Genomic DNA, 16377 nt, shown 5'->3' with positions numbered 1-16377 from the left:
GTGTCAGACAAGAAGCATTGCATGATGCATTTCATGATTCCATGTCAATAGCTCTATTAGAAATATATTTTCTGAGAAAAATGTTGACGTTTTCAATACTTATTTCCCCCGCTGTATATAATGTAATAACATAATGGGACAGGGCCAAACGAACATTGGAGGTCTTTTAACGCTTGTTTCCTGTTTCCTGTTTCCTGTTTCCGGTGCGTCAGGAATCACAGTAAACCTCACCTGAGGCCGACGCTCCCCACGGCGGACCGCAGCACGGGGCTCCTCGACAGCCCCGGTCTCTTCCCCAGCTTCCCCAGCGAGAGGCTCAACGGCGTCCGCAGCAGCCCGCCCACACGACTCCCCACCAGCCAGCCGCGCACCCGGCTGCCCTCCACCGCCGCCTTCCCCCGCCGGGACACGGTCGGCACGGGCCGCGTGACCGAGCCCGCCACCACCGACTACTCGCTGGGCGTCGGGCGAGGAAGGTACGACTGCTGAACCCAGATCAGCGTTTATTTATTCACTTTTATTGTAAATCTGAGGAGAGAAAAAAGCTGAAAGAAAACAAATAACACCTTCAGTGTTAAAGGGATAGTTCAACATTTTGGCGAATTGGCCCATTGCCATAATCCCTATAGTTTTAGCAGTAGGTTCGTTACCTTTATTTGTCGGTGCAAGCTATTTTTAGAACGGCGGAGCAGAGCCGTGAGCTGCTCAGAGCTACACTACGGAGGCTCATGGGATTTCTTGGTTTCCCTCATCAAACTCATCAAATACACAATCCAACAACTCCACAACGCTCTGGTGGACAAGTTGTGACCTGCACATTCACCACGCTATGAGATAATAACAGAACGTTACCAGACAGAGTTGTTTTAGAGGGAAATACATGCAAAACCGCTGATGTGCGTTGCCTTCAGGGACAGTTTTTCATCAAGCAGTCTCTGCATTTACCTCTAAAACAACTCTGTCTGGTAACGTTGTGTTATCATCTCATAGTGTGGTGAATGTGCAGGTCACAACTTGTCCACCAGAGCGTTTTGGAGTTGTTGGATTGTGTATTTGATGAGTTTGATGAGGGAAACCAAGAAATCCCATGACAATTAAAGGTAACAAACTGATTATAGCGATTATGGCAATGGGCCAATTTGCCAAAAATGTTGAACTATCCCTTTAATCAGGTTTTCTGCTTCAGGCTGCGTTTTAATTTGAAAAACATCACTTCCTCTTTTCATGCTCCGTTGATTCCTGCTGTTTCTAAAACGCTGGAGGAGTTTGAGCCCGACTGGAAATACAACAGTTCCTGAGCTTGTTGTTTTTGTTAATCAGATTAATTCAACATTTTAAAGCTGCAGCTGTTTTGTTTTGTTTGTTTTGTTTCTTTCTTCCTTTGAGGTAATTTTTGTTTTTACAACAAACCATCTGCAGAGAAGAGATTGTTCTTTTTTTTTTTCTTTTTTTTTTTTTTTTTATCCTGAGGCCGTTGTTTTAATGATGTGGATGTTTTTCTTTTACCTGCTGGTGAATGTAGAGCAGAGTGTGTGTGTGTGTCGTCGGCTGAGCTCGTTGTTTCAGGCCGAGTGGATGTTTGTAAATTGAGATGTTCTCTTTCTTAAAGGAAAAATGTTTCTGCTTCTAGGAAAAAGAGGGACGAAAAGTTTACAGTAAGTGTGTTTATGTTTCTTTGTGTTTGTCTGTGACGTCGAAACATTTTTATCTTTAGTGTAGATTCATGTAAATTACAGGGGTGCAAACTTGTCACCTTTCGGTCCTTTTGGATCCCAAATGGGTCATTTGTGTGATTCATGTAAATCCGCAATAAAAAAAAAATTTGAGGGGGGGGAGTATGTGGCGAGGCATGTGGCGAGGCGAGGCAATGCACCTGTCTCTTTAAGGCGCGTGCACCTTATCTGGATGAAAACAAGTGGTGGCAGCGCTGCAGCAACACACACCTGAAGCTTCACTTTTCATACAAACTAACTAACGCGACTGCCACAGTTGTTAGGTTTAATCAATGAGACCAACATTAATCTCTTATAAAGAGTTTAACCAGCCAGCGGGAAACCCAGGGCCCTACAGTGCGACATCTAAACATGCCTGTGCTAAGAAATAATCTGCCCTGTAGCATGGCTGCTATAGGTAAACAAGAAGAAGAAGCAGAGCAGTGTTTCAGCTGGGCACTTGTGGAAACGTTTTTGTGAGCATGCTAGAAGATGCGCCAGCAACGCTGTATAGGTGCTGTATGGGACCGCGTGTGTGTGATGATCGCGATCGCGACCAATTAGCGATTAGCGCGTTTAGCATTTATTAGCGCTGCAGCGCGACCTGTGCAGCAGCAGGAGGAGGAGGAGGTTGACTGACTGTGGCAGGACTCCTCTGCCTCTGTTTCACTTTATGTTGCTGGTAAATAATGTGGTAAAGTAGTAGGCTAAAGTTAAATTATTTAGTATGCACTAATTAAAGGGGCAGAGCTTTAAGAGACATTTTAGCTTTTATATTTTATAAGATATAATTTTTGTAAGAACCACAATTTATAAATATAGGTTATATATTTCAGTGAATATCTAATTGTTCTCAGCATTTGTTAGATAACTTACCCCTAGTAAATATGTCACGCCCGTTACATAAAAATTAGTTGTTTAAAGTGTAAACCTGAGCAAATCTGGACCCTAGTCTCAGGCTAAAATTGACTGTAAATTCACCTTTAAAGTTTTTTTTTTGTTTTTTTTTTTAATTCCTGAGGGAGCATGCCCCCAGATCCCCCTAGGGGGTCGGTATCTTGTCACCTTTTTTATCCCTGATGAGTTTGCACCCCTGAAATTAGTTTAGAGACTGTGTGTGTGTGTGTGTGTGTGTGTTTTGTTCTGACTCTGTTATGTGTGTGTGTGTGTGTGTGTGTTGCCGTCACACAGAGAGTGACGCCTCAGTCGCCGCCTCCCCCTCCCAAACCCCCGTCTCCGAGCTTCGAGCTCGGCCTCTCCAGCTTCCCGCCACTGCCCGGGGCGGCCGGCCAGCTCAAGACCGACGACGTGTTCGACAACCGGCTGGCCAGCAGCGTCGTCGTCGGAAACGCCAAGGAACGGGTACGGAAACAGGTTTTTTTTTGTTTGTTTTTGTTCGTATTTTCCATGTCAATGAGTGTGACCAACAGAAGCTCAGAGGTCAAAGGTCAGAGGCGTCAACACAAGCGCAACGTTTTTAGTCCAACGACCAATTTTCAAACCGAAACTGAAACCTTTATTTCACGGCGTCTGATTGGTTAAAGGCTTCAACACACGTGTGCTAATTTGCATATGAGACAGTGAAGTAACGTTCAGTGTTGGGCGCGTTACTTTTAAAAAGTAACTAGTTATAGTTGCTCGTTACTTAACCCAGAAAGTAACTGGCTTGACTTGGTGACGACTTGGCACTTTTATTACTTTTAGAAATATCCGGTTGTGCCTCTCGTGCTGTACTTTTATCTATTTATCTATTTATTTATTTACTTATTTATAAACTTAATTAACCCTTTCTTTAACTAATAATCTTTGTAAATGACTGTCTTCTGCCTCTCGTTTTTAGCTGTTACTGTTTCACACACCTGAATCTCACTACGGGGATAAATACAGTTTTCTATCCAATTTCATTGAGTTAGTAACTGAGTTACCACATTATGCAAGTAACTAATTACCAGGAAAAGTAACTATTGCACTACTCTTATACAAAAAAAAAAGCTCAAATATGTCAGATTACTTGGACTGTTTATTTAACGTCTTTTTTTCTGACATGTTGATGCTGAAAGCCGCTCCAATGAGTCGAAGTAACGGTGCATTTTATTGTCAGTAACGGTAACACAGAAACCGTAACTTTATTGATTACTTGTTACTGAAAAAAGTACCGTTAATTTATTTTATTGATGACGTTGCTCCCATCACTGCTCAGTGACAAACGGTCACTGCAGCTTTAAAGTGAAATTCCGGCGTAAGTGTAAACCATGGTCAAACACACCGTAACACCGAGTTAGACCCCCCCTCGAGAGATCAATTTGCCCGACCGCTACATTCACGAGATCCACCAACTTCAGCAAATACCGCAATATCGCCACACACGGCGCTGTCCGGATCCACTGTCTGACCGCAACCAAAACGCCACCATTTGCCCAAAATAATGCTCAGAACTGCACCAAATGTCATCAATAGTACACACAGGGTCCCAGCACGTAGTACGAGTTGTCAAACATCTGCTAGCTTTGCCTGTTTTCTTTAGCAAGGAGATGCAACTCAACTCACCTACTTCTCCTCCGGGAGCCGCTCGTTCGTGAGGAAGCCCTGACGAGTCGATCACCGAGTGCACCGGAGTTCCGCAGCTCTTAAAAATGCTCATTTGCGCCTATATCGTGGCCAGCACTCGATAATAATAGTTATAAAGTGATATGCAAGATAAAAAAAAAAAAAACTCTGATTGTATTTCCATGAGGTAATTGTTGATTGAGCTGCGGAACTCCGGTGCACTCGGTGATCGACTCGTCAGGGCTTCCTCACCAACGAGCGGCTCCCGGAGGAGAAGTAGGTGAGTTGAGTTGCATCTCCTTGCTAAAGAAAACAGGCAAAGCTAGCAGATGTTTGACAACTCGTACTACGTGCTGGGACCCTGTGTGTACTATTGATGACATTTGGTGCAGTTCTGAGCATTATTTTGGGCAAATGGTGGCGTTTTGGTTGCGGTCAGACAGTGGATCCGGACAGCGCCGTGTGTGGCGATATTGCGGTATTTGCTGAAGTTGGTGGATCTCGTGAATGTAGCGGTCGGGCAAATTGATCTCTCGAGGGGGGGTCTAACTCGGTGTTACGGTGTGTTTGACCATGGTTTACACTTACGCCGGAATTTCACTTTAACTGATACTGATCCGTACGCATATGTTATAGGAAGTTTCACCTCAACATCGACGTGTGTGATGGAAACTCTCCCAGTTCTAACAAGATTTGATTTAATGCTTCACTTCCTGTATGTGTGTGTGTGTGTGTGTGTGTCTCTGTGTGTGTGTCTCTGTGTGTGTTCACCACAGAATGTAAGTGCTGACTCCGGCTCAGCAGCAGCAGCAGCAGCAGGAGGAGGAGGAGGAGGAGCAGCTCTCTCTCTCTCTCCGGCCGGCCCTAAGGAGCCTCTCCGGTCCTCCTCCTCTCCGATGCCTCCGAGCTTCCAGCCCTCTCCGACGGCCCCCGCCCCGACCTCGGCCCCGACACTGACCCCGGCCCCCGGCCCGCCGCACAGCTCCGCTGCCGCCGCCACCGGCACCAACGCCGCCTCTACAGCGTAAGTGTGAAGCTGCACGCTGAATCTGAGATGAAACTTCTGATCCACAAGAGTTTCTTAGGTTTAGATTTTGAGTTTACAGAAGTCTATTAGTTATAATTTAAAAATAAAAGAAGAGTTGAAAAAGTGCATAAAGTTATATAAGATGCATGAAAACATTGTATTGTAATTATATCGGTCGATATTATAAATCCATTTCCTCTACATTCCCTCAGTCGACCTAACCCTAACCCTACAAAACAAAAAAAACACAAATCGGATTCCCACAATTTAACTGGAAAGTCTACAGCTGCTACAAAGCTACTGGTTTGTGTCCAAGCAAATTCCATGATATATCTAACATTGGAGAATACAAAGTATTATTGAACTGCCCCATCACTAATCTTATCATGATATTATTATGATATATCTCATCATAGATGGGCTGGGCAGTGTGGAAATAAAGGATGAATGTAATTTATACAAACTGTCACAACATTTCTATGTATTACTATTTATCAGACTGACGGAAATTTACTTGGACACAATTTATTATACATTCAAAATGAAAGTAGGTGTCAAAGCTCCATTATATTCACATCTTCACAACTTGTTACATGGAAACCAGAGTGAATCTCAGTCTTCTCTGTTGCTGCGTCGTTGATTCCTAACACTGTGTGTCTTGTGTGTGTCTTGTGTGTGCGTTTCAGGGAGGTGAAGGTGGTGGAGGTGAAGCCGAAGGAGGTGCAGCTTTCAGTGGAGCGAGTCCCCGGCACTCTGTCCACCGCCAGCAAGTCGGTGCAGGTCAACGGCGCTGCCACGGTCAGTATTGATCCCTGCTCTCTTCTTCCTTCTCTCTCTCTCTCTGTTTCTAACACTTCACATCTTCAACGTCTCAATCACAGATCAGTCGATCTCAGCGTGAACAAAAAAAACTGGCTAAATGAGTCGTGTTTTAATTCTGCAGCATCTCGTATTGATCACAGACGTCTCCTGGGGAAAAAATGTATTTTAAAAACAGACAGGCAGCAACTGAGAGGAGAAAATTGTTTTTATTTTATCTGAGAGTTGCACTTCAGACTCCTCAGCTAGTGTGTCACTTTTTTTTGCTCAGGCAGTGTATTAGTATATTATAATACTGTATATCACCATCATCAGATAACATACGTTCAATCCATCAATGCCTTTATTTGGTCCCAGTGGGGTAATTTGTTTCACAACAGTAGGAGCACACAAAAGTACAAAAATTACACACAGTATAATAAATAACATTATACAACAGTTAGTTCCGACCGGTTCCCACCGAGTAATTTGATTGGACAAGAGACGTTCCATGAGTGCTGATATACAGTATAACAGCACTGGGACTTTTTACAGACATGATCACTCTGCTGTTCAGCTGGACAGGAGCTAAGTCAGAGTCACGCTCCCCATACAGGAGCTGCCCCATCTCTCTGCTGCTGCTACAGTTACAAACGGACCTGAACATTAAGACCTGACCTGGTCCGTCTAATTGACCCTTTGTCAAGGCCCCGCCCCCCACGGTTACTGTTGCTAGGTTGGACAAACAATGGCCACGGAAGGGTTAACTCCCATTGGAAACCATTGAAAATTAGGCAGATTTAAATTGCTTGTAAGGAAAATTTTAATTAACTTATACATCAGAAAAATAGTGTCCATGATAGAGGACAGACGTGGCTCAATAGCGATTGAACGGGCATTACCTGACTTTTCCGAAAAATGGGGAAAAATCATTGTTTTGGTCACTCACTAGCTAGTAGCTAACGTTAGCTACAAGCTAACGCTTAATCTCCGCCGATCTCCCGTTTCTCCTCGTAAAACTTCACAAAGTTCAAAAGACATTAGCAGCGGTAATGTTACGTTTGCTAGATAATTATGAAGGTATAGATGTTCTCTGTCTATGAACACGACCAGAGAGTGGACTGGAGGATGAATGAGCTTCAATAGCACTTCAGTACAGCCAGGGAAAAACAGGCTCACTTCTCATGAGGACTGCACACAACAACAACAAACAAAACTTTGCAGTTAACCCCTGACCTATGCCTAGAGCTCCCCCTAGTGGACCACCCCCAAACCCTATTAGTAAGCTCAACTAACAGAAGGTTAAAGTAATATGTTATACAGTACACATGGGCCAAGTAGCCTATGTTTATTGATGTCTTAGGTTTGGGGAATGGGATAAAAATGACTCCAGGAATACGTTCCAGATATCGTGAGTTGCTATTGCAGGAACCCCAGGCACATTTTAACCATATTGAAAAATTATTAAGTAGTTTTTGCCAAAAAAGTTGCTGTCTACCTATCTTGTTTCATAGGGTTTCATTCCAGGGTTGTCCAACCTTAGAATGTTGTGCAACATGTGACATGGGGAGAAGCGCTCTGATTGGTGGAACAGCAGACCAATCAGAAGGCCAACAAAGGGTCAATTGGCGATAATTCTCAGCCCAGGGATGCAAACAGCGCGCAGGAAAGCGCAACTCGCTTTTTCCATGACCAATTAGGTGACTTGTGTGAATCGTTCAGATCCGAAGAGTTTTTGTTTTGAGGGGGGGGGGTCTCAGTAAAATGTTTTTCTAGCAGGCTGACAGTGACAATCACGTGAAACTGAGGCGAACTCATTCATGGTCTCTGATTACACTGATAACAGCCTACCTATTCACCTCCAATGTAGACGCGCGACATGCGCGCTCGTTACCCAAAGCGGCGCGTAGTCGCGTGAATTCGGTGCGACGGCGACGCCGTTTTTTCCCCCGTGCATGTCCGTGGAGCTGTGCGCCGCGGACATGCACGGTTCCCTACGTTGCTGTGTCAGGCAGGTGTTTCCCACGGAGCTCTGCCCCGTTTCAGAGGTGAAGGAAGCCTTAAGTGGAAAGACGTTGCCTCCGCGATGTAGAATGTGTTCAATTCAACACATTATATATGTCCATTACACACTGAATGAAACATCCCATGTCTTTATTTATTCAGTTTATTTTAATAGTAATAATTTGTATTTGACCCGTTTGCATCCCTGTCAGCCTAAACCCGGCTGAAAAAAAAAATTGCTGCGGCAGCAACTACGTTTTGACGGCGATGTGTTTTGATATTAGCGTTAGCTGTTGTTAGCCACGTAGCTCAGCTACTTAGCTTCAACTGTGTTTATATTGATTACACAGCAGATAAACAAATGTAATACGGTATCGATAACGTCTCTGTATGTCTTCACGCTGGTCCTGTTGCTCCGGTGCTGATCAGACACGGGCTCCGAACCAGAACCAGCACTGGAAGCAGCTCAGTGGAAAAGCTTGTAGCTAGTAGCAAGCTAGTATGAAATGTTTATGTGTTGCCTGGCAACAGCCTTGTCTCCCTTCCAGTTGCGGAACTATTTCTGTTGGCGGAGCCAAATAAATGATTAAATAAACAAACAGATCATAATCTCTTGTAGTTTATTACTGTTCTAAAATGCGCTCGTAGCACTGTTGTATAAAAGCAATATCACACTCGAGGTCGTGCTGTTGTACTGTATATCAGCACAGTGTGATTCGTCGTAGGCACTCCCTCTTGTGTGATATTAGTTAATTTTGCACCAGCCCAAGAAATAATGTAGATGAGAAAACACTCATGCGTTGTTTGTTGTTGTTTGCCGTCACCAGGAGCTGAGGAAACCCTCCTACGCTGAGATCTGTCAGCGGGTGAACTCGTCACAGCCCCCGCCGCCGCTGACCCCCAAGGAAGCCAAGCCAGCCGCTGCCGCCGCCGGCGACGACAGGAAGTGCCCCGACGCCTCCCCCGCCCCGCCGGCGGAGGCCAAAGCCAGAGAGACATACCCCCCCTCCTCTTCCTCTTCCTCCTCTTCCTCCACCATCTCTTCCTCCTCCTCTTCCTCCAAACCCGGCTCGGCGGCCGTCGCCCCGGGCCGACCCCCCCGGGAGGCCCGAAGGCCGGCCGGGCGCTGGGCCTCGCCGCCGCCGCACGCAGGGAAACCCCAGAGCAGAGACGGCCCCCACCACCACCACCACACCCCGCCCAAGTCCCCACAGTAGGGAAATCCTCCTCCTTCCTCCCCCCTCCTCCCTACCTGAGTCCTCCAGGCCCTCCCCCTCCCCACTCCGCTCCAGAGATGCGTTTAAAAACAAAAAAACAAAAAAGGAAATCTAAGTCAGGGCTACTCGATCCCTCTGTCCCCGATCACCGGTCACACACGAGCGTAGAGGACGCCTTCTTCTCTTGATCAGGGCTTGCAGACAAAAAGCACTTTACTGTGCATGTAGAGCACCGTTTCATTCATTCTTTTTATTCTATTTATTTGTTTCCTTTTTATTTTATTTTATTTTATTTTATTTTAAAGTTTCAGTTTTATTTCTCCTTTGCATTAATTAACTTACGCCGTGGTGGTGTCGCGTCGTGTCGTGTCGTCTCGGCAACAACACGCTCACGTTTCATTCATTCATTCTGTCCAAAAACGGCGTCGTGGGATTCAAGTCGTCTGGTGTGCGGAGCAGCAGGGCATTGTGTGTTGTTATCGTTGTTGTTGCTGTTGTCGTCGTCATTGTCATTGTCGTTGTTGGAAGCCGCCCCCAGAGGATGATGGGAAATAGTGCGTACAACAGACTCGGGGGGAGGGGGGGGGGGGTTGTTTGTTCGTTGCACCTTTTTATGAAGCTTAATTAAGGCTCATAATCAGCAGATATGTGTTTTCTAATTACATATTCACATCCGTATGCAACTTGACGTCTAAATCTCATCATGACAAGGTTTTTCGTTTACATCAATTGTTTTTTCGAATCATTTCATTTTTTTTCTAATTTTTCCTCCAAATTCGAGGTTTGTTTGTTTGTTTTTCGTCGGTCCCGTCGCTTCCCTCTGCCGTTTGCCTTCGTTTTAACGTTTGCTAACTCCGCTAACCAGCTAGGTTATGTCGTTATTAGCTTAAATGTCGAAAACAGCCGCTGTGTTTTTAAGCGCCACACAGAAGGGGGAGGGGGGGAGGAGAGGAGAGGAGGGGGGGAGGGGCATTCGGACGTCCGCTACCAAAACTCCAAAGCTTCAAGATAAAATTATGGAGTCGAGGCCTAGAAATGTATTTGTTATTGTTGTTGGCTGAAAGGAGTGAGCGGCTCGATCTCAGTGTGTCGGTGTGGAGAAATCAAGTTGGCATTGCATTTATATAGATATATAAAATATAAATATATATATTTTGGGCGGGGGGAAAAAAGCAAAGCAAACGCTCTCTTATCTTATCTCTCCTCGTTTCCTCTTTTGAAAAAAACTGTGGAATAAAAACGTATCAGCGGGCACATACTGAAGAGGAGGAAGTGAACACTAGCTGCAGGAAACTCGTCTGTATAAACCACTGTGACGGGTGATGAACTGTGAGGAGGAGGAGGAGGAGGAGGTCGACTCGCTCCTGCCTGAAACTCACCAAAAAATTAAGAATATAAAAAAAAAAGGGGGAGTGGAGAGTTAGTGTTCGTGTTTGTTCAGCGGCTCGTCTCCAGCTCTTTCTCTTAGATCCGGTGCTAGACGTCAAATCCTGGAATCTGTTGCTGCAGCTCAGACGACGTCGTCGACGACGACGACGACGACGACGATGATGATACTGTACGTAGGAATACTTGATTCACACATCTGCAGAAACTTTAGTTTGCACTGTTTTCTCAGACTTCCAAGTCAAAATGTCATGAGATGAAGCAAAAAGGGAACTGGTCCTGAAAGTTAAAGGAATGAAACACAGTTTTTTTTTTTTTTTTTTTTGTGTGTTGTATTTTTTTTATAATCCAGGAGCAAATAAAAGCAGAGGAGCCTGCGACAGCTTCCTGTTTTGGTTGTTTCACAGATGCTAATGATGCTAACGTCTTATTTCTGCTGCCGGCGTTGGTTCGGATCGAGGCCTGTCGAGGTCGTGTTGTCAGCGAGGGTTCGGCTGAAGGAGCGGGTTGTTAGTTTGTTTGTTTGGATGGAAAGTGATGATGATGATGATGATGGAAGATGAGAGTTGTTGTTGTGAAGGTGAACGATGGTGAACGCAGAAGGTCGTGTCGGAGACGGAGATGAACCAAACATCCTGTAGAAGTTTAAACCTCGAAGAGACGAGAGCCTAACCCTCCTCTTCTTCTTCTTCTTCTTCCTCTGCATCGAGTCTTCACCACTAATTGTGTTTAGTATGTTTTCTTTTCTTTTCCTCTGGGTGGTTTTTTCTCTCCTCCTTCGAGTTTGCCGTTGATTTTCGTTCCTGAGTTCAGAGGGAGGACGAACCAAAGCTCACGGCTCAACGCTCGCTCTCTCTGCCGCTTCACTCCTGATCTCCTGCAGCCGTTTAACAGGAGGTTAAATAAAAAAATAAAAAAAATATTTAAAGCACAGAGTGAAGCAAAACGACCTTTTTGGCTCCAGGATGGAGAGGTCGACGTTTAGAGACGACGTTCAGGTCTGTGGGAAAGAGAGAAATACGTGTTGGGAAGCGGTGATTTTGGACGAGAGCTGTGGGAGGGAGCGACTTGGTTTACGTCTGTTTACTGTAGCAGCCACTCGGGGACAGAAAACCAACTGAACCGAACCGAGTCTGGGATGTTTTTACTGTATTAAATATAAAAATCAGCTGAGCTATCTATGTAAAAAAAAAAAAGAAAAAGAAAAAAAGATTCAAGTTTTAGAAACGTTTGAGAAGTTTCCCTCCGTGCGCTCGGGTTCGTCGTCTCCTCAGATGCAAAACCATTTAAGATACAAAATAAACCACTGTACTACACACAGCGTCTGCCTGGGGGCGGGGGCGAGGGTGGGGGCAAACCTTTGCGACGTGGGACCTCGAACGTCTCGCCATTGTCTTCCTGCAACACGAAGCATTCTGGGTAATCCCACTAACGAGAGAAAACAGGAGCCCATCTGGAGAAGGGAACGCTTCATTGAAAAGCCTGTACTCCCACTCAAAGCTGCTTTTGATTTGGAGTTTGCTGAAAGAAAAAAAAAAAAAAAATCTCTGTTTTGTTTTGAAGGACTGAGATGCACTTGGATGGGTCGATTTATTATTTTTCCTTATTTTTTTTTTATTTTTCTCATCAGTGGAAATGGTGAAAAAAGTTGAAAATGCACCATATCCACTTCGTTATGAACCAGTGCTGTTTATTATTATTATTCCATGAGAAATATCGTTAAGTTTTCTTTTTAGGGAGAAGAAAAACTAAAAAAAATGATCATCATCATAATAATAATAATATTAATAATAATAGAGATGCAAGTTGAGGTCTCTATATATACGCAAAACATAAAAAAAAAAATACAAACAAAGAAAAGAAAAAAAGAGAGAAAATTTCCATCCAGTGTTTGAGAAACTTGAATTTTATTTAAACTTGAAAAATGACTTTGCCTTAACTTTTATACAAGACGAGCATAGTTTATTTCTTTTCAACAAAAAAAATCCCCAAAATGTTAACGAAGCGTGAAAATGTGGGAAATATTGAGTCGTGATAGACGTCACAAGTCTTACTGAGAGAGAGAGAAAGAGAGAGAGAGAGAGGTCTGCAGCAGCGTCGTCTTTCTTTTTGCTTTTTTGTTTTGTTTTTGTAAAATGTACGAAAAAAAGAATCATTTTGTTCTTTTTTGTTTCTCGTTTAATAGTTTCAGGTTGTTTTTTGTTTTGTTTTTTCTTTGGGGAAAAATATAAACCTTGTAAATGCAAAACTAGTCAATACTGTATTAAATCTGTGCACTTTGAAGTGTGTGCTTTGCTTGTACAGTTGTAAATACTCAGAAAAATATAAGAGGTACCTTAAAATGATTATAAAAAATATATTGATCTTGTTGAACTATTAATGTCGCTATCGAGCTGGATGTAGGATATAAAAAAAAAAAAAATTAATGTTGTGCTTTTGGAAATTTTTTTTTTTCTTTAACTTTTTTTGTTTTTGTATTTTTTTTTAGTTTGGGTGTGCGTTGGGAGTTTGAATCCTGCTCCACTCTGAAGCGTGGGCGGGTCGTCTGATTGTACTTCTTGTTTTTTTTGTATTGTTTGTTTGTCTTTCATTCCATTTTTCCCGCCTGGCCGCTCACACCTGGCTGTACAGGTGTGTGGCCCCGCCCCCCCACCCTCCCCCGTGCACACATCAGCCTGTGGAACTGGCAGCATCTTCATTAATTAATAAACTGTACAAAGCAGCGCGTCGTCCTCCTCCTCCTCCAGCCGCCGCCGCCGCCGCCTCTTAACAGCTGTTAACGATACAGGAAATGATCAAACATGACATCATCATCTGTTTCTCCTGACGACACTGGGATCAAGAAAAAGTTTGAATACAGAAACTATTATGCAAGAAGACGAAAGAAGCACTACATGTCAGTCTCAGTGTAGAAATGTAGACCATGACACTAATACTCTACATCCATCAGAACCATCCCATCAGTTGTTCCACAGTGTTTAAATCAAACTGCGTCAACGCCACAACCAGACCGGGTCGGACGTTAGAAGCCGAAGTCTCACCTCCACTCACTTTGGGTTTTTTTTTGTTTATTCTTCTGTCCATATTTGAAGGATGGTGTTAGCTCAGCATTACAGGCTTGAAGCAGGTGGAAACGGCGATAGCATGACAGCAACACAAACCCCTGAAGCTCGGTGTGAGAAGTTCTGTCGAAATGTTCTGCAGCCTCATCTTAAAGTCATTAATCTGTTTCTGCACGATTTAACCAAACAAGTTCTTCTTGGGTGAATATTTGAAGCTGTTTCTACTTGTTCCTTCCACGAATTCATGGAACAAGATGATATTTTTTAACTTAAAAATAAAAACATGACCACATGTCGGAGGCTCGACAGGTTGTTTTTTTTTTTTTTTTTTGCTGTAGATCATTTTTACCTGAAGGTCTTGGGAGTTCCAGGCCGAGGTGTTTTCCTTGTGCAGCATTGACAGCGTATCTGTGGCCGGGGTTGATGGGAAGTTTTTTTGAATGATAATAAATTTAGAGTTGGGTGGTGGGGGGTGGTTGTAGGTTCTTTGTAGCTGAAACCAAATCCCCTGCTGGTGTCTTTGGTTCTGTTTGTGGACCGATGTCTGATGATGTGACAGTTTGGACAGTTTGTGTGAAAGTATGGACGAAAGGAAAAAAAACAAAGTCAGTGGATGTGAAAAACAGAAAATCAGGACTTCGGCTTTTCTGCATCACAACTTCTTCCTTTGTTGGCGGCTGAAGAGAGCGGCGGCTGACGGACACGTCGCAGCTTCGATCCGACGTGGGACGAAACCAACGCGAAGCACAGTCGGGGTTCGTCCGGCACACGACGCTCTCGGTGGGAAACGATCGGCGAATCCTGGGCCTCTGACATTTGTGTTTATGCAAAACAAGAAGAAAAAAAACAGGAAAGACGCGTATTGGGGAAATACATTTAAGAAATTTTAAAAAGTTTCCCACCTGAGTGTCGGTGTCGGTACCAGACGAGACATTGGATCAGCTCCATTTGTCTTGTTAACTTTGTTCCCACTGATCTGTTTGAGGTTTCTTGTTCAAGTTCATCAACTTCCCTCCCCTGAGAAATAAATGTACAAATCATTTTCCTTTTGGACTTTTTTTGTTTTGTTTTGTTTGTTGGTATTGTTTAGATTTATTGGAGCTGGGGACAGAAGCAGAGGCTCAACTGGAATCACAGAGGTTTTGTTGATCTCTTTTTTTTTCAATGTGCTTCAGAGCTACTTTTCTGGCACATACATTACAGTAACATGTCTGTTTAAACCATTTGATCACATGTGGACTGCATTTTGACGTGGCAAAGAAAACCAATAACTGTGCCATTATACAACTGTTGTTTTTTTTGTCTTGACTGGGCAGTTTGACCTGTACATAGCTGAGCGCTTTGCGATATCGGGCTTTTAAGTTCTTGTGTTTGTGTGTTTTAGTTTTTTATTTTAAGGTGTGATTTTCAGGGAACTGAAAGTCCATCACAGACTTCTTCTCACATCTGGAGAAAAAACTACAATGTGACACCACTGACTGTAGGAGCGGTTTCTGTGCGTTGCAACTTTGGCGGGAAAACAAACAAACAAAACAAAAGAAAAAAAAAAAAAGACACGGACGCTGACTTTGCAAAACTTGAGCATCCCTGAACTGTGAATGTGTGCATGTGTGGAATAAATAAATAAACAAACAAACGTACCACCCACAAATCCAGACCGATGCAAAAGGTGACTTACTCTCTCTCTTATCTGAAGCTTCGGTACCTCGCACCTGGACGGTACCGCTTCTCAAGGGGATCTCTCTTTTTGTTTTTGGCGGTGTTTGTTTTTCAAGATGGCCGCAAGTTCTGCACGCCTCTCCTGTCTCGCCGGCATCAACACGAAACGCTCAGCTGTGGCTTCTCCTCCTCCTCCTCCTTTACGGAGCTCCACACTTCATATCAGCCCGTCAGTCGCCTCAGCTCTCGGTCTCCTCCTTCCTGTTCGCCTGTTCTGACAGTGCCATTGTTCTGTTTTTGTTTTTGTTCCTCAAGGGTTGCATCTTGTCATCAAAATGGACGCTCTTGTGGTTGTTTTTGTTTATTTGTTTCAAGTTCTAATAATGAATGCACACCAACTGACTGGATCAAGACTCGATCTCTTTATCAGCTCACTGTGGTTTAACTCATTAACACTTGTACCGTGCTACGCTAACCGCTGTGGACAATCGATGACTCCACTGTTGTTGGGGTTTGGACAGATAATTTTTTGCCTAACAACACCTTTAACAGATGTGGAATGGAGGTTGCGTTCAAGAGGGCTTTTTGGTTTTCTTTTTCCTCTTTTGTGATGTTTTTTTTTTGTTTTTTGAGGGGGGGTCTTTTCTTCCATGGAGACTGGAATCAAGCGTACATGTCAGCTATAGATAATTTAAGTTACTCTTGTGTCATGATGTAAAACTGTCTAATTTGGAGAAAAAAATGTAGCTTACTGAAAAATAAAGATTTAGGCACTGTTGAGGATTCACTGTCTTTATTTAACATGAAAATATTATAATTATAATATTGTTATTGGAAAGACTTGGTGGACCCAAACATATTGTGAGGGTCTGTTGGGAACGTCTTGCAGAACTCCCACCTTCGACCAGATCCCGAGGGAAGCTGGAGACAAGTGGACCATGTTATCCACTTACGTTGTTGACACG

At 43.8% G+C, this 16377-nt stretch overlaps 1 protein-coding gene across 4 annotated transcripts in view; it reads left to right on the top strand.

Annotated features, from left to right (window-relative positions):
• larp4b (La ribonucleoprotein 4B) overlaps nucleotides 1-9512 on the top strand; it is a 50496-nt gene extending 40984 nt beyond the window's left edge. For 2 of the 4 annotated variants that reach the window (XM_085805430.1, XM_085805429.1), the window contains exons 12-17: nucleotides 213-476; nucleotides 1610-1655; nucleotides 2904-3074; nucleotides 5036-5283; nucleotides 5973-6084; nucleotides 8916-9320. In XM_085805430.1, coding sequence (XP_085661556.1) covers nucleotides 213-476; nucleotides 1610-1655; nucleotides 2904-3074; nucleotides 5036-5283; nucleotides 5973-6084; nucleotides 8916-9305 — 1231 coding nt within the window. In that variant the 3' untranslated portion in view covers nucleotides 9306-9320. Of the gene's footprint in view, nucleotides 1-212; nucleotides 477-1609; nucleotides 1656-2903; nucleotides 3075-5035; nucleotides 5284-5972; nucleotides 6085-8915 lie in introns of all 4 variants that reach the window. The other 2 variants (XM_085805433.1, XM_085805432.1) reach the window with 2 other exon arrangements.
• The last annotated feature ends 6865 nt before the right edge of the window (nucleotides 9513-16377 follow it).

Source organism: Trachurus japonicus, chromosome 17, assembly GCF_045865225.1.
Source record: "Trachurus japonicus isolate A0001 chromosome 17, Traja_1.0".
Classification (NCBI taxonomy): Eukaryota; Metazoa; Chordata; class Actinopteri; order Carangiformes; family Carangidae; genus Trachurus; species Trachurus japonicus.
This window is presented reverse-complemented; position numbering and strand designations above follow the sequence as displayed.